This window comes from Staurois parvus, unplaced genomic scaffold (genome assembly GCF_062004578.1).
Source record: "Staurois parvus isolate SC_StPar_1 unplaced genomic scaffold, SC_StPar_1.0 ptg000394l, whole genome shotgun sequence".
In the NCBI taxonomy this organism is placed as follows: Eukaryota; Metazoa; Chordata; class Amphibia; order Anura; family Ranidae; genus Staurois; species Staurois parvus.
This window is the reverse complement of record NW_028318190.1, coordinates 3,858,473-3,880,729: the sequence shown is the minus strand read 5'-3', so window position 1 is coordinate 3,880,729 and position 22,257 is coordinate 3,858,473. Positions and strand designations below refer to the sequence as shown.

General features: G+C 46.8%; 1 protein-coding gene across 1 annotated transcript in view; it reads left to right on the top strand.

The window, feature by feature from the left end:
- Positions 1-22,257, top strand: part of FGR (FGR proto-oncogene, Src family tyrosine kinase) — a 132,875-nt gene that overhangs the window by 51,008 nt on the left and 59,610 nt on the right. The window contains exons 2-4 of the mRNA XM_089686253.1: positions 17,666-17,724; positions 19,416-19,626; positions 21,427-21,526. Coding sequence (XP_089542379.1) covers positions 19,419-19,626; positions 21,427-21,526 — 308 coding nt within the window. The 5' untranslated portion in view covers positions 17,666-17,724; positions 19,416-19,418. The remainder of the gene's footprint in view (positions 1-17,665; positions 17,725-19,415; positions 19,627-21,426; positions 21,527-22,257) is intronic.

The following is a 22,257-nucleotide window of genomic DNA, read 5'->3' as shown; positions in this document are numbered from 1 at the left end:
ATCCCCTATAACTTCAATGGGCATTCTCATATATTCTTTTTTGAGAAATCTGGGTTCTGTCAGACTCTAGTTATCTCCTCTGCCCTTACATTATCTAATCAAACCAAGATCGGTGTGATCAGATGCTTTCCCAATTTACAAATGGCGCTGTTTATATCCTGCAGAACTGAAGTGATGAAATGCTCATAGCTTCCGATTTATTAGACTATAGAGATGATTGGCACCATTCTGGTCTCCAATCAACTCTATGGTCAGATGGCAGAAACACCGGCTGCATTCTCGGGTTCCCTTGATGGCACGGGACTGCCCGAGAAGGCCGTGGAAGGCAGCGGGGGAGGGGGACATCATCTCCCACTGCTTGTATAAGCAATCCTGCAGCTAATTAGACACTAGTATTGCTTTTACATGAAAGCCGATCGCCGGCTGAAAAAACGATACCAGAATGATGCCTGCAGCAGTAGGCATCATCCTGGTATAACCAAAGTCCAGGGATGTACCAGTACATTGCTGATCCTTGTTGGGTATATATGCTATGTTATTTTTTTTTTTTTGTATGCACCCTGTGGTCTAAATAAAAAAAAGAGAAGAAATTTCTGCCAGAAAAAGTGTGTGGTATGCCCACTATTAGAATATACCGCCCTGCATCCACCCACTTCTAATGGTGGGCACACAGTAGGTCGCACGGTGCCACATGCGCCAGTTCCAAGATTGTACAAATGTCTAAATAGTGGCACGCTTGAATAAAAAATTGTCCATGTGTAGTACCCCATATAGAAAAAGGATGACACCAAGTCCCAAACGATCTTGCCACTGCTTCCCATGTAGTCTGGGCATCCGGGGGGCTCCACGTGACTATCTTTTCCCTCATAAATCCGAAACTTATAAGTATATCCTGTTGTCCTCTCACAGGTCTTCTACATCTTGACCCCATATCTGGCACGCTTGCTAGGGAGAAATTGTTTGAATGCATGGTGGCCAGAAAAATTAATAAGGGACTCATCAACGCAGAACTTTGCTGGGGAGTATAGACATCTGCAAATTTTTGGTTAAGGTGATTTGCGAGGGGCTGAATTTTATGGAGCCGGTTAAATTCAGGGTCACCCCAAGGACGACAGAGTGTATTATCGTTGAAATGCATAAAACACATTATACTCTCATGTGCCTGGCCATGGCAGCAGAGAACACGGGCATATCATGAATTGGGTCTGTGGACTAATACAACCGCAATTCATTTTTTTAGTAATGCCCATATTGAGGGTTAGGTCCAAAAAAAATTTAAATTCGGAAACCATAATGAGTTTCCATGTGAATGGTCTAGCAAGGCTTGAATTTGGGTTGGGATAAATTGTTGTGCATATAAATTGCTTTGATCCACAATCAATGCATACAGATATTCCATGAAAAACAGCTTTAAAAATCAAGGGGAGTAGTTAAATTTGCTGTTTCCACCTGAATTCTGGGTTGGGCAGTGAATGGGGGAAGTACAGGTTCTGCAGAATTTGTGGGCTGCCAATCGGGATTTGCAAGCACATCCGGAAGGATACTAGGGGCTCTACGGGCCTGTGTGCAAATTCTTGGTGGTTGCGGGACAATACTTGTGCTCACCACCGCATCAGCTTGTACTACACTTATGGGACTCGTCATGTCACCAAGTGATACTGCAGTGCTGGTATTATTATTACTATATAAGATTTATATAGCGCCAACGGTTTGCTCAGCGTCTTACAATAAAACGGGAGACAATACAGCAATAATAGAGTTCAATACAAGAGGGTTAGGAGGGTCTGCTCCTTGGAGCTTACAATCTGAGAGGTATGTGAAAGACCAGGATGTACTAGGCCACTAGAGCTCGCCAGTTCACCAAAAGGTAGCGTGGCACTAGTACTGGCACTCTGCCAGTCATCAAAATTTGCATTGAAGTGCTAACAGAGATCAGGCCTGATTCTGCCAACACTGCGGTTTTGTGTGCAATGTATCAAGTGTCATTGACCTACTGACACTGCACTTGCTGGGGGAGAAGGGGGGGATAAACGCAGGGGCTAAATGCAGGTGCTGGCAGGTGCCGGGCTGATCCCGCTAATGCTACGTTTTTGTGAACGCTATACTAATGTGAATGCTGGTATAGTGCTGATCTGATCAAAGTTATTGATCCGTTCAGACACTATACTAGCAATGGAGGTTTATTGTGTATGAGCGTGTTCCTGGCAATCAAGGGGTTAAATGTGATTACTGGTGTACTGACGGGCAATCTGACGCTATCTGGGAGGGGCGTGAAAACCATGGGAGCACAAATCATGAATTGAGCTTTCTTTCGGTAGTATTTGATCGCCTGTGAGTTTTTATTTTTTGCGCTATAACAAAAAGCAACAATTTTGAGTAAAAAAACAATATTTTGGACTTTTTGCTATAAAACATGTCCAGAAAAATATGTAAAATTCAAATTTCATCATAAATTTCGGCCAAAATGTATTCTGCGACATGTTTTTGCTAAAAAAAAAAAATCACAATACGTGTAAATTAATTGGTTTACGTGAACATTATAGTGTGCACAAATGGCAGTATAGATACTGGATTTTTTTTTTTATATATATACTAATAGCTGTGATCAGTGACTTATGGTGGCAATCAGCAACTTATGGCGACGATCAGCGACTTATGGCGGGACTGCAGCGGTCATGCTGACACTGGGGGGGGACTGACTTGGGGTCACTGACTTACCCAGTGACACCAATACAGTGATCAGTGCAAAAAAAAAACACTGACACTGTACTAATGGCACTGAGGAGGAAGGGGTTAACATTTTTAGGCAATCAAATAGTTAACTGTGTGAGGGGAATGTTTTACTAGGGGACGGGGGTGTGTACTTCACTGTTACACACTGTCCCGGAAAGCTAAGCTCTGCTCTCCGGAACAGTGTGCTGGAAACTGACAGAGAGGAGAGCTGCGGGTAATCACCGGCCGGGACCCTGTGATTGACACCCGCGGCTGTGATCGTTGCCGCGGGTAGGGCGGTCGGGTGCCTTGTGCGCGCCCCCTACCATGTAAACAGGATGACGTTTATAAACGTGATTCTGCGCACAGGGGCTGCTTTGCCGCAGTATATCTACTGTGGTCGGTTCCCTAGTGGTTAAAATGGTAGTACAGTACAACTGTAAATAAACTTTTTTTACTTTTACAGTTACTGTACCTTAACTGGTGGTACAGTACAACTGTAAATAAACTATTTTTGCTTTTACAGTTACCTTAAAATGGTAGTACAGTACAGTACCACAACTGGCATATAGTGGAAGAGAGTTACTAACTAGAGGAGGGAGGGTAGCTGGGAGATGGTGGAGCTGAAGGATCATCAGCAATAGGAGATGGAGGGCAAGATGGAATTTGGCCCACACCTGATGTTGACGGAGCTGAAGGATCATCAGCAATAGGAGATGGAGGGCAAGATGGAATTTCACTCATACCTGATGTTGATGACACAGGTTATTTGATGGATTAAATTCTGTCTACCCTCTGGAAATATGATCCAGTGATGTCTGAGTAGTAGCTCTTTTTTTCTCATCATAGATGACTCTGTAACACTGGATGGCATTGTGAACGGCTGCTGCAACCTTTGTGTATCATTCTACGTTGGGGTCCTGTGCCTCAAAAACTAACAGTGCCTTTTCAAGTAAAGAAAATCCCCTTGCCATTTCCTGTGTTGTGAATCTATTTGGTTCTTCAGTTACATCTTCCTCTTGGCTCTCTTCGTCTTTTCACTGGGCCTCTAATTCCATCAGGTCCTCATTAGTAAGCTCCTCATGTTGCACAGCAAGGAGTTCAATGAAGTCGTCCTCTTTAAGATCTAGCTCCAGCTTCGTGCTAAGGGTCACTAAGTTGTTGAAGACCTCTTTGGACTCCTTACCCATCTTCTCAAGTCCATGAACTTCATCTGTTCATCTTCAAGGTTCTTCCAAACCCCATTCATGGTGACAGCCAAAACCTCACGCCAAGCAAAGTTGATGTTTTTTATGGCCTTGTAGATGTCATAGTCCTTCCAAAATTGTCGCAAGGTTGCCTTCACTGCCTGATGAAAAGTGTGACGTAAATAATATTTCATGAAAGTCGCAATAACTCCTTGGTCCATGGGTTGGATGAGCACCGTAGTATTCGGTGGCAGTTGCACTATTTTGATGTTGGGATGAAAGTCATCCATGAATTGGGGGTGACCTGGTGCATTGTCAAGCAACAAAAGAATGTTGAATGGGATATCTTTCTCCAAACAATATTTCTCTATCTCTGGGATAAAGTGGTGGGAAAACTAGTCCTGGAAAATGACCTGTGTAACCCAGGCTTTCAAGTTACTCTTCCACACAACAGGTTTTTGAGGGCTCTTGGGTTCTCTGAATGGTAAACTAAGAGAGGCTTTAGTTTCATATCCACCAAGCAACAGAGTAAATCTATCCTTTGCTGCTTTGAAGCCTGGGATCACCTTTTCCTCTTTTGCTGATGTAACTTCATTCTGGCATCCTCTTCCAGTACAGTACTGTCTCATCGATGTTAAAAATCTGTTGGGGTAAATAAGCAATGTAAATAAGTGTTGCTGGAAATTCTTGGGTAGCTATGGTATCTGCACTGGCAGTGTCAAGGATCCGGGTATGACCAGAGATGTGTGGACCGACACAGGGAAACGCAGACTTCAGGTATAGTATAAAACAATGCAATTTATTAAAGGCTAAACAATACATAAACGCAGTGCAAGGCTAAACATAAACACAGTGCAAACAAAACCAAACCTCCAACAGATAACAATATGTACAACACCAAACGTAGTTGGGCAGGCCAGGTTGGTAGCTAATGGGCAGACAAGGTACAAGGAGCAGGCAGGAGAGTGGTCAGGAGTAGCCGAGGTCGGTACAGGCAGAGTTCATGCAGAGTCAGGATCAAAGCAGAGAGTCAAGCAATCGCAATCAGGATCCAGGGCACAAGGGAGCAATACACCAAGGCACTAATCACAGGCCTGGTCCTGCTTAAATACACCTCCTGCAATCAGCCTCAGGTGATGGCTTGATTGCAGTAGTGAAACACTGGCTGCTGAGAGCACCCGCTGGTCAGCCTTGGTACTGCAGCCCACAAGGCAGGTGAGTCCCACCACCATTGTCGAGTTCATTCCTGACAGGCAGCCTCACCACATACCTTTATGCTGTGAAGGTTGGCTCTAACCTTGAATCTGTTAACACTATCCATGGCTGGTACACTATCCAAGTCTTCAAACAGGCTTTCAGCTTTTTCTTGAATAAGCATTAAGCTGAGTGGGACTCGACACTGATGCTGATCCTGCATCCACACACTGAGAAGTTTCTACATCTCCTCTATCACTTTACCATGCTTTTTGGATATTATTGTTGACTTCATAGGCACAGCAGACTTCACATGTTCCATGATCTTCGCCTTGTTCTTTAGAATTGTGCCAATGGTTGAACAATTCATGTTATAAGAATGAGCAATGTCTACCATCTTTTTCCCTCGGTCCAATTTCTCAATTATTTTCACTTTTGTTTCCATGGTTATTGCTTTGTACTTCCTAGCAGTCCCCTCCACATCACCACTGCTTTTCCTCTTACTACCGGAAATCCTGGGCTCTGTACAGTACACTATCGCACTGTACTGTACAGTAAGCACACAGCAGTGCAGCTGTGACAATGTCCGGCAGACACGTGAGCTACTTCTGGTGCTTTGTTCGCATCTACGAATGTTTGTATTGCGAGGTCCATTCGTATCTGTGAAACTTCGCAACTCGAATGTCCGAAAGTCGGGGACTTACTGTATTAATAATAAAAAAGAAATAATAGGAAAGAGCAAATATTTCAAAGTGTGAAAGTCACATAAAAATATATTAAGCTAGTAATAGGTGACAATTGGAAATATGTTTGCTGCAAATGAACTGTACTTTCCCTTTAAAAGACAGCTTGTCAGCCCCAGCCCAAAACCATTGAGGAAGTAAATGACCATGTCAGTCTAAGCAGGAAGGAAGAGGTCACAATTTGCTCAGAATATGAATAATTACCAAGGTTTATGAGCAGGGCTCACAAAGCAATGTAAAAAGGTGACATTATTGGCTAGAGAACGTTTTGGCAATATTTCTACCTAATGGTATACTGACTGATATACAGAAAAATAAAGAGTCTTTTCTAATATACTCAAGGTGAAAATTGTGAAAGTAATAATAATAGCAGGAGACAATGACCAGAATGAAAAAGGGTAACAATGAACAAACTGAAGGGAATGAAAAGAAATACAAGATGGGTCAATAGTAAATCCTCAGGCTAGAGTTCCATCACTAGAGCCTGTAGGCACACAACTTTTTATGCCCAAAGAACCCCCCCTAAGCTAGGATCATGTTTTTTTATTTTATTTTACACAGACCCAGGCCCAAACTGGGGCAAAAAATAGGCATTTAAGACTGAGCAGCCCTGATCCTGGGGGCCTTTCCTTTGGAGCCTGGTCCTGCAACACCAGAGCCCAGTTGCAAATGCTACCTTTACGACTCAGTAGTTTTTTAATTTTATCATTTTTTTATTTATTTGTTTATACATTTCTTTTAGAAGCCCTGTTGGGAAGCTTTGGTTAGATATCAGGGGTCTAAACAGACCTCTAATGTTTCACCTTTGAGACAGAGAAAGGAGATTGAAAGCACAACCCTCAGTCTCCATCTCTGCAGCCTCAGCAGCACAAAATGAATGGATAGAAACAGCTCTGTACCGAGCTTCCCGTTCATTCATAAACTGAAGTATAGTAAACACAGTTTACTATGCCTCAGTTGTGAATGGACAAAGTCAGTGATCAGTACTGATCACTGACTGTCTATTCAGACAAGGAAGGGACCGTAAATGACATATTTAACAGCCTCTTCCCTACTCTCCATCCTGACACATCAGGAGGAGGAGGGGCCGGAAAAGAGCACGGGGGGACAGGAGAGAGGACACAGTGGGGCTGGCAGAGAGGACTAAGAGGGGCTGGCATAGAGGACACAGCAGGGTGGCAGAGAGGACACGGGGGCCGAGTGAGAAGACTCACAGCAGGGTGGAGAGAGGACACACCGGAGCTGAGAGAGAGGACACAGCGGGGCCAGCAGAGAGGACACAGCAGGGCTGGCAGAGAGGACACAGTGGGGCCAGCAGAGAGGACACAGTAGGTTCAGCAAAGAGGACACAGCAGGGCCAGCAGAGAGGACACAGCTGGGTCAGGAGAGAGGACACAGCGGGGCCAGCAGAGAGGACACAGCTGGGTCAGTAGAGAGGACACAGAGGGGCCGGGAGAGAGAACACAGCGAGGCTGGCAGAAAGGGCAAAGCGGGGCCGGGAGAGAGGATACAGCGGGGTCAGCAGAGAGGACACTGTCAGGGATCCCCTCGTTCCGTGCCTCGATGGTCCCGGCGCAGGCGCACTGCTCCTCCCAGTACACGGGCACTAGTTCCGGGCCGGCCGCGGCGTTCGAGTTCGCGCATGCGCAGTAGAAGCCGCGGCCGCCCGCTGGGCACCAATGGCAGCGCAGGGCGGGATATTTAAATGTCCCTGAGCTGTCATTTCGTTGCCTTCTGGTCTTACCTGCTTCCTGCGTTCCTGTACCTGTGCCTAGTAAGTTATTGACCCGGATTGCTATTGACCTTGCTGATTTCTCCTGCCCAGACCCTTGCTTGCCCGACCTCTCTCCCTGGATGCCCCTCATTAGATCTGACCTCCTGTTGCTGACCTGGCGTGTGACCCGACGATTCTCTGCCTGCTCCCTTGTACCTTACCGTCCTCTACATTACCGACTCGGCCTGTCTGACTACGCACTTGCTCAGCCATCCATCCATCCATCCCATCGGGGTCGCCCGACCTCCTCACATTTGGCTCTCCCTGGTTGGAACCCCTGGCGGACACCCCTACCACTGACAGGTGTGCTCAGTAGAGGCGACCTGGTCTCGGGGTACTACAAGTCCATCCCCACCATCAGGGGCCCTGGTGAACAAGTACCCTGGGGCTTAGATTCCGCGCTCTGGGCACGCCTGACCAGTGGAGTGCTAGTGGTGCCGCTCGGCGGTCCCTCACAGTACCAGAAGGCCATGACTGAGCCTCGAGGAGGACTCTCCCCGTTGGACGAGGTTTGCAGGCACCTGGCTACCCTGACGCAAGCTGTAAACACATTACAGGACAGATGTCTGCAGATCGAGAATCGGTTTCAGGCCTGCACCATATCTGTTCCTGTTTCACAGGCCCCGGCTCCTGCACCACCAATCGCAGCAGCCCACGAGCCGGCTCCTGGGCCTCCCACATCACTCCCTATGGCGGAACCCCGAGTACCCTTACCCGAGCGCTTCCATGGGGATCGCACACGCTTTCGGTCATTTCGTGACTCTTGTCTGCTCTTTTTTGAACTACAGCCACGGACCTTTTTGACAGAGTCAGTGAAAGTGGGGTTTGTTGTCTCCCTGTTGCAGGGTGAACCCCAAGACTGGGCCCACCGACTAAGGGGAAACAATGACCCTCACCTGGTTTCGGTCGACAGCTTCTTTAACGCCATGGCCATCTTATATGATGACCCACAACGGGCGGCCTCGGCCGAGGCCACATTATACGCACTCCGACAAGGTCGGCGGGTGGCTGAGGAATACGCCTCTGACTTTAGGCGCTGGATGGGTGACACTCGTTGGAACGAGTTCGCCCTTTTACACCAGTTTCGTATGGGCCTATCTGAGGCTCTGAAAGACGAGCTCGCCCGGGTAGAGGTGCCCGAGATATTAGAGGACTTGATTGCACTCACTATTAAAATTGACCGTAGACTACGGGAGCGCAGATTGGAGAGGTCTGGTCAGGGTCGCGGAAATCCCTGGGGGTCATTTCAGGGATCCGGTCAACATACTAGGCCAAGCATCCAGAACCTGCCGCCTGAAGATGCTCCCGAACCCATGCAGCTAGGCCTGGCTCGGCCTAAACTATCGCCTGAGGAACGCCAGCGCAGACGCTCCCAGAATCTGTGCCTGTACTGCGGCGAAGCTGGTCACATGGTGCGTTCCTGCCCGCAGAAACTGAGTAAGTTCACTTCATCTTCTTTATCTGTTGGCGATATGGCTCCGTCCCAGTACTTAGTTGTTCCCCTCTCCTTTCAGCTTTCCGAAAGGACCGTGGAGGTGACGGCCATAGTTGATTCGGGGGCATGCAGCTGTTTTGTGGATATCAATTTTGCTCACCAGCAGGGTATTCCCCTCCGCCCAAAGGAGAAGGGGTTTCATATCTTTTTGGCTGATGGTTCCCGGATAAAGTCAGGAGTAGTCAACCAGGAGACCCCTTCCATTATGACTTTCATTGCCGGTCAGCACCGGGAACTCCTCCGCCTGGATGCTATTGCATCACCCCTTTTCCCAGTCATTCTGGGGCTCCCTTGGTTGCGGGCCCATAACCCCCAAATTGACTGGGAAACTGGGGTTGTCTCGTTCCCTTCCCCATATTGTCGGGAACTGTGTCGAACTTCGGGCCCGGAGGTCCCCCAGGTTCTTCTGTGCTCTGAAGGGGATGACAGCCTGAAACAAGTGATTCCTGCAGCCTATCACAAGTTTCTTGATGTGTTCAGTGAACGGGGAGCAGATGCTCTACCCCCCCACCGCCCATATGACTGCCCGATTGATCTGTTGCCCGGTTCTGAAATCCCGTTCGGGCGAATTTTTCCCCTTTCTGAGCTAGAATTAGGGGCCCTGAAGGACTATATTGAGGATAGCCTCCGAAAGGGATTCATCCATCCCTCCACTTCCCCAGCAGGTGCAGGGATCTTCTTTGTAGAAAAGAAGGACAAGACTTTGAGGCCATGCATTGACTATCGGGAGCTGAATAGGGTCACCATTAAAAATCGTTACCCATTACCGCTGGTACCTGAATTATTCCAGAGCTTAAAAGCTGCAGTGGTATTTACCAAGTTGGACTTAAGGGGAGCCTACAATTTGGTTCGCATAAGGGAGGGGGATGAGTGGAAGACGGCCTTCCGCACCCGTTTCGGCCATTTTGAATACCTGGTCATGCCTTTCGGGTTATGCAATGCGCCAGCCACCTTCCAGCACTTTGTAAACGACATCTTTAGGGACTTCCTGGACATCTTTGTCATCGTCTACTTAGACGACATTTTGATTTTCTCATCCTCCCTGGGGGAGCACAGGGTACATGTAACGAAGGTGTTGGGGCGGTTGCGGCAGCACGGGTTGTACGCTAAAGCAGAGAAATGCTGCTTTGAACAGGCTAGCGTTACATTCCTGGGTCTGATTATCTCCGCCACGGGGGTCGCAATGGACCCTCAGAAGGTCTCAGCGATCCTAGATTGGCCTGAACCCATGGACAGGAAAAGTGTCCAACGTTTTATTGGGTTCGCAAATTTCTACCGGAAGTTTATCAAGAACTTCTCGGGTCTGGTCTCCCCCATCACTCAATTAACTAAACTTGGGACGCGATTCAGATGGACGCCCGAGGCACAGGAAGCTTTTGAAGCACTAAAAAGGTTATTTACCTCAGCACCCATTCTGGGTCATCCCGACGCCTCCCTGCCCTACATCTTAGAAGTAGATGCATCTGAAAACGCGGTCGGCTCCATCCTTTCCCAGCGGAAGGGCGCCAAGGAATTACTTCACCCAGTAGCATTCTTTTCACGGAAACTTACCCCGGCGGAGAGGAACTACGACATTGGGGATCGCGAGCTACTGGCTATCAAAGCCGCTTTAGAGGAATGGAGGTACCTGCTGGAAGGTGCCTCCCATCCCATCCTGATTTTCACGGACCACAAGAACCTGGAATATCTGAGGACGGCCAAACGCCTACGCCCACGACAAGCAAGATGGGCATTGTTTTTCTCGAGGTTCCAGTTCCACATCACATACAGGCCCGGCTCGAAAAACACAAAGCCTGACGCATTGTCGCGCATGTATGAGGACACCAAGGAGATCCCAGTGCCCGACACTATTCTTCCTGCAGGAAATTTCTTGGCCCTTCAGACAAACCTTCGCTCCGAGATCCTGAGGGCGTCCACAGCGATGTCTACCTCCGATGGGGCCCCCCTCCAGAACAAGGAGGGACTCCTATGGAGGGAGGACCGGATTGTGGTGCCAGAGGATGCCCGAACCTTAGTCTTGGGACATTGCCATGACCACCCACTGGCAGGACATTTTGGACCGGTCAAGACCCTGGAACTCCTCCGACGTTCCTTCTGGTGGCCGGACATGGCCAAGGATTGTAAGAACTACGTGAGCTCCTGTGCCATCTGCCAGCGGAACAAGCCTTCAAGGAATAAGGCATGGGGCCTGCTACGTCCATTGCCCATCCCTGAACGGCCCTGGCAGAAAATCTCCATGGACTTCATAGTCGAGCTCCCACCTTCACTGGACCACACAGCAATTCTCGTGATCGTGGACCGCTTATCCAAGATGGCCCATTTCATCCCTTTACGGAAGACTCCATCTGCAGCCGAGACGGCGCAAGTCTTTATTCGAGAGATCGTTAGACTGCATGGGGTTCCCGAAGACATCGTCTCGGACCGAGGGGTGCAGTTTACCTCGCGGTTTTGGAGGGCGTTATGCAAAGCCCTGGATATCAAGCTGTCTCTTTCCTCGGCATTTCACCCTCAGACCAATGGCCAGACTGAAAGGACTAATCAGACCCTGGAGCAATACCTGCGATGCTACACATCATTCTCTCAGGACGACTGGGTGCCACTCCTCCCTTTGGCAGAATTCGCGTACAACAACGCTTGCCATTCAGCAACTGGGCAGTCCCCGTTCTTCGCCAACTATGGGTTTCATCCTGTCTTCCTCCCGGACTTGGTCCCGGAATGCCCGATTCCAGCGACACAGGATGCACTGACCTTCTTCACCTCCAACAATAAGAAACTACAGGAAGCCATCCGTCAAGCCCAAGAAGACTACAAGAGGGCTTTTAATAGAAAGCGAAGAGGGGACCTGGTGTTGCAGCCCGGAGAGAAGGTTTGGCTGGCTACGTCAAACTTGAGGATGCTCTGCCCGTCAAAAAAGTTGGGACCTAAATTCATAGGCCCCTTTTGCATCAAACGGATGGTCAATGAGGTGGCCTATGAACTTGTTCTCCCTGACACACTCAAGATCCACCCTGTCTTCCACGTGTCCCTGTTGAAACCGGTAGTCCCTGATGCCTTCCCGGAACGGGAATCCAGGCCCCCGGAGGCCGTAACGGTTGAAGAGGAAGAAGAATTCGAGGTGGAGGCAATCTTGAAGTGCCGTCGAAGGGGGGGCCAGACCCAATTTCTCATCAAGTGGAAGGGCTACGGCCCTGAGGACAATTCGTGGGAACCAGCCCATAATGTCCATGCACCTAGGCTTGTCCGGAGGTTTCTTTGTGATCACCCGTGGTGGAGAGATCGGGTGGGCATCCGGAGGTTGCCCGTAGGGGGGGGGCAATGTCAGGGATCCCCTCGTTCCGTGCCTCGATGGTCCCGGCGCAGGCGCACTGCTCCTCCCAGTACACGGGCACTAGTTCCGGGCCGGCCGCGGCGTTCGAGTTCGCGCATGCGCAGTAGAAGCCGCGGCCGCCCGCTGGGCACCAATGGCAGCGCAGGGCGGGATATTTAAATGTCCCTGAGCTGTCATTTCGTTGCCTTCTGGTCTTACCTGCTTCCTGCGTTCCTGTACCTGTGCCTAGTAAGTTATTGACCCGGATTGCTATTGACCTTGCTGATTTCTCCTGCCCAGACCCTTGCTTGCCCGACCTCTCTCCCTGGATGCCCCTCATTAGATCTGACCTCCTGTTGCTGACCTGGCATGTGACCCGACGATTCTCTGCCTGCTCCCTTGTACCTTACCGTCCTCTACATTACCGACTCGGCCTGTCTGACTACGCACTTGCTCAGCCATCCATCCATCCATCCCATCGGGGTCGCCCGACCTCCTCACATTTGGCTCTCCCTGGTTGGAACCCCTGGCGGACACCCCTACCACTGACAGGTGTGCTCAGTAGAGGCGACCTGGTCTCGGGGTACTACAAGTCCATCCCCACCATCAGGGGCCCTGGTGAACAAGTACCCTGGGGCTTAGATTCCGCGCTCTGGGCACGCCTGACCAGTGGAGTGCTAGTGGTGCCGCTCGGCGGTCCCTCACAGACACAGTGGGGCCTGCAGGGAGGACAAAGTGGGTCTGAGAGAGAGAACACAACGGGGATGGCAGAGAGGACATAGCTCTTGTTAGGACATGCAGCCCTGGCCCACTGGTATTATATTCCCCACAAAGTTCTCCTTTGTAAACTATATGTTATGAAGAGGAGGAGAGGGGGATGTATTCTGTAGTCTTAACAAACTTTCTGTCCTAGAGTGACAATGCTGCTCCTCTCTAGATGCAATTTAGTGAGTGCTGTCAACCTAGGACAGAAAGTGTTACTTCCAGGATTACCCATATTATCCAACTTTAGAACTTAAGAACGAGTAACACTTCAGGGAGGTAATGACCATGCATGCGTAGCACACTCTGGTAAAAAAGAGGGCATGACCAAACTGGTAACAACAGGAGGGGCTTAAAGAGCATGGTTAAACACAACCCAGGCTTCCTTGTATCTATAAAATATGTTTTGATTTCTGTGGCACAAGCAAGAGTCTCACAGATATATATAAACCCAAGCACAGCAATTTAAAAAGAAAGAGCCCCCATTACATATGGTTTTGCACATACTGAAAAGACAGAGAGCTTTAAGCGGAGCTACACCCAGAAGGGGAAGTTCGACTTTAAGTACTTCTCCCCTGCTGTTAGGCATCCTTTTTTTTTGGGGGGGGGGCAGTTTTGACATGTACCTGCACCCAGTTCCAGCTCAGTTTGCCGCAGGATCTGAGGTGGAAGTTTGGCCCCCTCCTTCCCCGCCCTGCAGTCTTCTGGGATACTTCACAGGTCCCAGAAGACTGCCGGATCATTCAGGAGGTGCAGTGCGACCCGCACAAGCAAGCTGCAAGCTGTCACAGCCTAGTGCCCACAGCTGAAATGCCGGCACCATGGAGAGAAGAGGCAAAGAATGGACGGTGCAGGTAAGGACATTGCTGGTTCCTGGGACAGGTAAGTGTGTGTTTATTGAAAGTCAGCAGCTACAATTTTTATTTTACAATACAAATGACTGGAGCTCCTTTTTAACACTTTGAGCTTACCGTAAAGTGATTGTAATCCCTCACTTTGTAAAACAACCCATTCAGTTTAAAATAGAAATTAAAGGAAAAACATTTGTGTATAGATATAAAAATAATTCTAAATACCCTTCTCCCCCTTTTTTATAGGTGATTACTTCTGTTCTCAGCTGCATAAGAGCTGTGGGAGGAGAAACAGCAGAACACTGATCTTCTCAGTGAATGGCTGTGTATGGGGGCGTGTCAGGACAAGTCCGATCATTAGAGGAAAGCATGCCAAGTTCCCAGCATACCTAGAGAACTGATCATGCTGTGCTCTCATGCCTAGTGTAGTCAGTTTTTAATAAGAAAGCAGAGGGACTGGCAGGAACACCAGGGATTTCACACAAAGGAAGTAACATAAATAGAACAGGATACTTTTTGATACAAGTACATGGCACATCAGTGATATGAAATGTTGGGTTTACATATTCTTTAAAGAAGAGCTTCTCTAAAAAGTCACAGACTGCTTAGCAATCAGCAACTGTTAAGACAATGAACATTATGGTGAGAAGTATGTAATATACAATATAATGTGCAGGCCCGGACTGGCCATAGGGCACACCAGGCATTTGCCCGGTGGGCTGAGGCCGCATGTACATGAATATGATGTGGGGCTGGGGCGCAATGAAACGCAAATGTGGCAGCTCAGTTGCATCTCGTCTGGAGCTTGCGCCGCTACTGAGTCTCTCCTTGGTGCGGCTGGTCAGTCCCTCCAATATGGCCAACAGAGCAGAGGGAGGGAGCTAGAGGTCAGCTGACCCGTGGGCCACCCGTGACTGTGAAGGGGGAGGAGCTGGAGGAGACCACATTGCCTAATGCCAGATAGGTGTCACTGTTTGCTGCCGCCACAGACACTACAGGGAGGTGGCCCGGACCGAAGAAAAAGTGAGTGCCAGCCTGTTACTGCCAGTGAGTGAACATTTACTGTTAGAAAAAATTAGGAGACAATTTGCATAGACTCAGTTTAACTCTGAGGAGAGTCTCATCAGAGTTACACTGAATCTATACAAATTGTCTTAAAATTGTTTCTAACAGTAAATGTTAATCATGAGACATGAGAGGATGCTTGGGTGTCTAGCTCTGTGGCTGTCATTTTACCTTCTGACATGACATGCTCTCTGTCTGTTCAGTATCACTCACTTTGTGTGAGTGAACTTCTTGGACCCAACATGGTGTCCTGCATTAAGGCCCGGTTCACACTGCCATGATGTGGCACATATTATGTGATTCGCAGAGGAATCACACTGCATTCCTGTGCAAATCACATGCATTTTTACAGCAATGCAGTTTGAGCCTATTCATTTTGTACGGCTCAAACTGCATGCATCCACACCAAAATGCTGCAGGAAACTTTTTTTGCCAAAATCGGATTGCATGGGTGTTCATACCCATGCAATCGGATTCTGCAAATCACACTGCATTCTGCAAACCAGTTTTGGGGTGTTGTTATCTTAACATACACACCCGCAGCGGTTCACATGAACAGAGTGCAATTTTGATGCAGCGCTGGAAATGCACAGAAATCAGGAAATTCTGCACCACATCTCTGTGAACTGGGCCTCTATAGCAAGGGTGAATTGGACTGCATCATTGCTGGACTGGGCTGTCTCTTTGTTGGATTGGGATGCCTCATTGCTGGGTTGGAATGTCTCGTTGCTGGACTGGGCTGTCTCTTTGCTGGACTTGAATGTCTCTTTGCTGGATTGAGCTTGTCTCTTTGCTGGATTGGGCATGTCTCTTTGCTGAACAGGGCTGTCTCTTTGCTGGACAGGGCAGTCTCTTTGCTATATGGGGATGTCTCTTTGCTGGCTCATGATATCTCTTTGCTGGATGGGGATGTCTCTTTGCTGGATGGGGATGTCTTTTTGCTGGATTGGGCCATCTCTTTGCTGAATATATAGGAAGCACTGTGATTAGAGAGAAAGAGGGTGGGCATGACTGCAAGTGGCACTGTGATAGGGGGCTGTGATTGCTAGAGGCATTGTAATGTAAAGGGGCACTGTGATATAAAGGGAACTGCACTGTAAAGGGGCACTGTAATCAATACAGTGCCTCTTTACAGTGCAGTCTTCTTTATGTTACAGTGTCTACTTACATTACAGTGTGGAAGACCAACTCTGTGAATATACTATCACCAACAATACCTGCAAATGCCCGACCCCCATTCACCCATCCCTCCTAGTCCCTGGAGAAATTGGCTGCTCGGTATAAAATGTCTAGGCCTATGTTTTGTCCAAGTTCAGGCCTGATAGTGTGTATATTGCAGGAGTTTGAAAGGCAGAGTGCAGGGGTGAGGGATGTGCAATGCACAGAGTGCTGCAGTCAATGTCAGGCTTAGGATACATAATGCAGGGTGCAGGGGTTCAGGGTGTGTAATGCAATTCAAGAATCAAGATTGTGTAATCAGGAGTATGTACAGTATGTCCAGCACCCAGCACAAATCCCCACTCATCCTCAATCCCCCCTCCCAAAACAAATCCTCTTCCCCCAATGCCCCCTGCCAGAATAAATTTCTTTCCACCCCAATCTCTCCCTCCTAGCAAATATTCCCCCACCCAATTCCCATCTCCAACCCCCCCCCCCAACACAAATCCTCCTTACTCCAAATTCCCCCTTCCAGCATCACAAATCCCCAAAATGTATTCTACTTGCAAAAATTGCCTCCCCTACACAAGCACAAATCCCACCCCAAAATCCCCCTTCCAGTATAAATCCTTTCAAAACTTCTAGCACAAATCCTCTCCCCTTCTAATCTCCCTCCTAACACAATTTTTCCATCCCTCTCCCAGCACAACTGCTCATCCTAGCACAAATCCCCCATCCCAAAATCTTTTCTAGCATAAATCCTCCATCCCTCAAATCTCTCACATCAGCACAAATCCTCTTCCCAATTCTAGCACAAATCCTATCACCAAAATCCCCCTTCCCCGTACAAAATCTTCCCTCTAACACAAATCCTCTACCCTCTAGTACAAATCTATACCTCCCAACTTTAGTTAGTCAGCTTATTAATAATGGAGCCTTGCAGAGTAGGGGGTCACAGTGACTGGGAAAGGGGGTGAGCGGGGCTAGTTAACAAAGATTTACACTGGGAGTGGTTCTCCTCCTCTCCCAAATCAAAGAGATGCCGGATACCATAGAGGGGACAATTGCAGCATCTGGGACCCCAGGTACAGGCACCCCACAAGAGATGCAGGGCAGGTGACCCAGGTGACCGCGCTAGCGTGGCCCTGCTATGGAGTTAGTGAAGATAAATGCCAGAACTTGTTCTGGCACTGGGCTTTGGGATTCAGCTTGAATTCGCCAGACTCCAGGACTCAAATCTCGGGACATTTTCAGCGAATCCAGGAGGTATGATTGCCTGGTTAAAAAAAGGAAAAGGAGAATGAAGAAAAAAATACTGAAACCATCACATCCATAGAACAATAAACTGCAATATATAAATTTTTTTTTGGGTTTCGATATACTTATACTTAAACCATTTCAAAATTCTGTTTTATAGGCTTTGCCTGCTGTACATTGGTGATGTGTTTCTTATGACTTCTGACCTTGTCCTTACCCGTAAGTAAAACCTTTCAAATGGCTTGTGTATTCAAAATTATATTTTGTTGTAAGTACTAAAGCATTGCAGTGGGGGTTTTTTTTGGAAGATTTCTACTCTATACCTCTTATGGGGACAATCTAAAATTTAGGATTTTCTTTCACTCTTTTGATTAATAGTAAGCATAACAAATTAAGAGTGTGAATCTCCCTATTGGAGGCACAGACAGCAATAAAAAAATGAACAGATGTTTTAATACTTCTCCACTCTATCCAAGACTTAAAAAAAAAGTTTTGCTGTTAGTTATACTGTAAAGCTGAACTCCAGGCAGAAAAAATAGGCACATTTCTGCAGCTATGTTTTCATTAATACATTTATAAATGTATTTTTGTTTTGTAATATGCCCAGTGTAAGGCTCCATGTACACGGGACACTTCTGAACGATGGAAACTGACTGCTGGAAAACATAGGTTAAAAAACGTTTAGCCGCGTTTATGAGCATTTTCATTTAGAAGTGTTTTTTAAAGATAACCTCAGGAGACCTTCCAAAATGCCCAGAATGCACTGAAAAACAGTAAAAAAAAATTACTATTTCAGACATTTTGAGAGAAATAGAGAGAGCAGGAGCAGAGAGAGCAGTATTTGTTGAGATTAGCTGTGTTTTTTTTTTTGTGGTGTTTGGATGTGTTCCAGCTCATTTCTGTGCAGAAATTATTGCAGCAGTGTCTAACATATTTTCTTTCATGTGAAACCTCAAAGTATGGTGTACCAGGTCCATTTGAGTACCGGGAAATGCTTTGCATGCATTTTTCATGATGAAAAAAGGCTCCGGACATCATCTGGAAATGGAAGAGTTAAAAAAAATTTCCAAACGCAAACTTTTATAAACACGGTTTGCATTTGAAACGCTGATAAAATCTACTCCTGAACGCAAGTTTGGTGCATTCAAAAAAACTACTGTAAACTCAACTGCCTGTAAAGGACTGTAAACGATGATGTGTATAAGGACACATAGGAAAACATTAGGGAGAGTTCAGGGGCTGCTGAAAAAAAAGCAGAAAAGCTCCTAAACGTGAGTTTATCAGCTGCAATGTACATGGAGCCTAAGCACCTGAGTTTAACTTGGTATCGGCTTCTTGCAGTTCCTGTACAGCAGAGCTCAGACTGGTGGAGGGAAAGGAGGAGCCACTCAGTTGTGCTGTAGTGCAAGGAACATACTGATATGAGGAGAGATTAGCATGAGATGATTTTATTAATCTGCTGCTTCTCTTTTCACTGTTCAGTCACAGACTAGGGGAGGGAAAAATATTTACATTTTACTGAATTGCAGTAGTATAAACAGGTCGCCTGCCCTGCCAGGCAGGGCTTTTTTTTGTGGCTAAGCTATGCAATTCTCAAGACTGGATTGACAGAAATGTAAACCCAATGGCAGGAAAAACAGCTATCTTTTCTGTATTTGGTTTGTGTATTTATCTGTTTGACTTGAGTTTAGCTTTAAGTCAATCCAAAAGGTCTTTTCTCTATTTTGGGCAGACTTGGGCAGCTTTGATCTCTACCAGGTTCCAGAACCCTGAAAAATAATCTCCCCTCTGTGAATGCAATGACTGCAAGAGATTTAGCTCAACTTTATGTTAGATGCCACTTTGTGCTACAGCTGTATATAGGGATACCACATTTGATGGTTAATTATGATAAAATGTTTTCTGTGCAGGTGATGGGTTGTGCACAGTGCAAAAAATCAAATGAAGAAAAACCAGAGGAAACGGATGTGCAGACGAACCCCAATCAACGCTATTACCCAGACCCCACTACAGCACGCCCAAGCTATGAGTTCAGCTTGCCAGTCAATAAGTCAATATCCATCATGGATGGATCTTTCCTGTTAGGAGTACAACCTGGTTTTGTATACACCACATCTTCAGGTAATGAGGCTAAATCATTTATACTTATACCGTGAGACCACTACATAAGACCAGGTTTGGCAGCAGATATGCTCCTGTTAGGCTGTGCATACACTATTGGATTTTTTTTGTTTAGGTTTTGAGTTCAGTGAAAAAAAAATTCAATTCTTCTATCCACGCTATACAGCACAGATGAGCAAATCTCCTGCTGCAGCTATTGTATTCTGACAGCTGGCACCAATGGCTGTCAGTACACCTGAACAGGTGCTGCATTTCTTTGGATGCAGCCAATGTTCGGCCAACAATTTTCTGCACCCTCCTTCTATTTTTTTCAAAGGATTTTCTGCGAGAGGAAGCCAACCCTGAATGTAGTTCGTCAACAACTGAACAAAATTTGAACAGTGTAAGGCCATCTTAAAGTTTAACTTAAGGTTAAGGCATTGAAATAAGTGAACAGGAAGGCTTTTTAAAGCAGAAGAGACATGCTTTATCTCTTCTGCATTAAAGCTACTTACCCATCTGTCAGGTCCCTATACAGTGAGCCACGCACTGGATTTGTACGGCTCACTGTACAAACTCGGCAATGCTGAATCTGACTGAACTCCCGCGCTTGCACAGGAGTGACATCATCCCAATGGCAGAGGCCAGCGATCGAGACCCAGAAGCCAGCCCCCCAAATATGTCAGTGGTGGGCAGGGAGCTTGAGGACGCCACATCGCAGGAAATGAGGTATTTTTAACTTTAACAGCTTTAACTCTTTCCATATAGAAAGTAATTATCATATGTACAAAATCACACCTCCCTTTTTTGGTAATCCCATTTACCAGGGCTGCTTAAGGCAGTACAACTGGATCTCCTGTGCCGGGCCCAGGCCCGATAAGTTCAAAAGGGGGGTCCGGACACCTTCTGAGCAGGAGGATTGGCTGTACTGTCTCATTGCTGAAACTTGTGACTCTTGTGGCTCCACCTGCAGGAGGATCAGTTCTAGCATCTGTCCAGTCCCCCCACGTACCCCCCTCCCACATCACTGCCAGGACCCCCTGTCATATTTACTTCCTTTCCTGAATGAAAACAGTGAGCAAACGGTAGCAATCGCTCCTGTGTCCATTCATTACTGAAGCACAGTAAACTGTGCTTACTATGTTCTAGTTTGTGAATGAACAGGAAGCCTCTGAGCGTTTCCTATTCATTCATCTGTGCAGCTAAGGCTGCAGAGAAAGGGATGGAGGATTCTATGCCCTCAGTACTTTTCTGGGTCTCAAATGTGAGACATCAGGGGCCTGTTTGTAAATAAAAAATAAAATTCTAGAAATAAATAAATAAATAAATAATTTAAAAAAAATTAAGGACTCATTCACATTACTTTGCTCTCTGAAGAGCAATCAGCATTTGGATCACTCTTCAGAGAGCATTTGACAGATGGTTAGCAGGCATATTGCCTCCTCACTGCCTGCTTTAACTCTGCACTAGCACACCACAGTTGCAGGGTGCTTGCCAAGCACTCTGAATGGGTCTTGTTCAACAAGGGTATAATTTCTGCCATGGCTGCAAAGCATTGCATCACAGGCATGGAAATTTAGCGGAAATATCATGTGATATTTTCGGACGGGGTGCAGCCCTATCAGGTGCAGGTACTGGGCCCCATGATTTCTAAGAGCAGTCCTGCCATTTACACTTGAAGTGGCACTCCAGTCAACTATGTAAACACTGAGTAGTATATTGGTACTTTTTAAATTAAATAAATAACTACTGCTATATGTCTGTATTCAGCTCTAGGGAGTACCAACTGTATTCTAAGTTGTTTTGTTTTTTCTGATTCAGGAGGAGCAACCACTTTTATTGCTTTGTACGATTATGATGCAAGGACTGTGGAAGATTTAACATTTGCAAAGGGAGAGAAATTTCACATCATAAGCAATTCGTACGTAACCTATTAAATACTCGTAATTGTATATGATGTTGTAATATGTGCCTAAGCAGAATGTTGGGATGACATATATGCCCATAATGACAGCTTATCAGATGTGGAAGAACTCAAAGCATATCAAATCCCAAGAAAATTTTTAATATATTGCAGCTTAGCAGTCATTATATGTGGTGGCTGCCATTGTTTTGTTTTTTCTCAGGTTTTTAGTTTCATCTGGTTGTCCTGCCAGTGGCATACTAGGTTGAAAACAGTAGGATAACAACACTCTATCTCTCTTTTCTGTATCTAAGAAGGAGCAGCGTTGCCACCTTAGGACAGGTCTACAGAATGCTTCCCCATTTTCTCCATAATATAGAAAGACGGTGTAGAAGTCTAGGATGCATCACTAGATGGGACACCAGCAGGAGGAAGGAGGTCCTGATTTCCCTATATAGATCTCTAGTTAGACCTCATTTACAATACTGTGTCCAGTTCTGGAGACCTCACTTAAAAGAAGATATTGATAAGATAGAACGAGTCCAGAGACGGGTAACAAAAATGGTGAAAGGTCTGAGGGATAAAACATTTCAAGAGTGACTTCAGGAATTTAACATGTACATTCTGGAGGAAAGAAGGGAACAGGGAGAGATGGTTGGAGCAGCACAGTGGCTAAATGATTAGTACTTCATCCTGGCAGTACTAGGGTCGTTGGTTCGAATCCCAACCATGGCACCACCTGCCTAGAT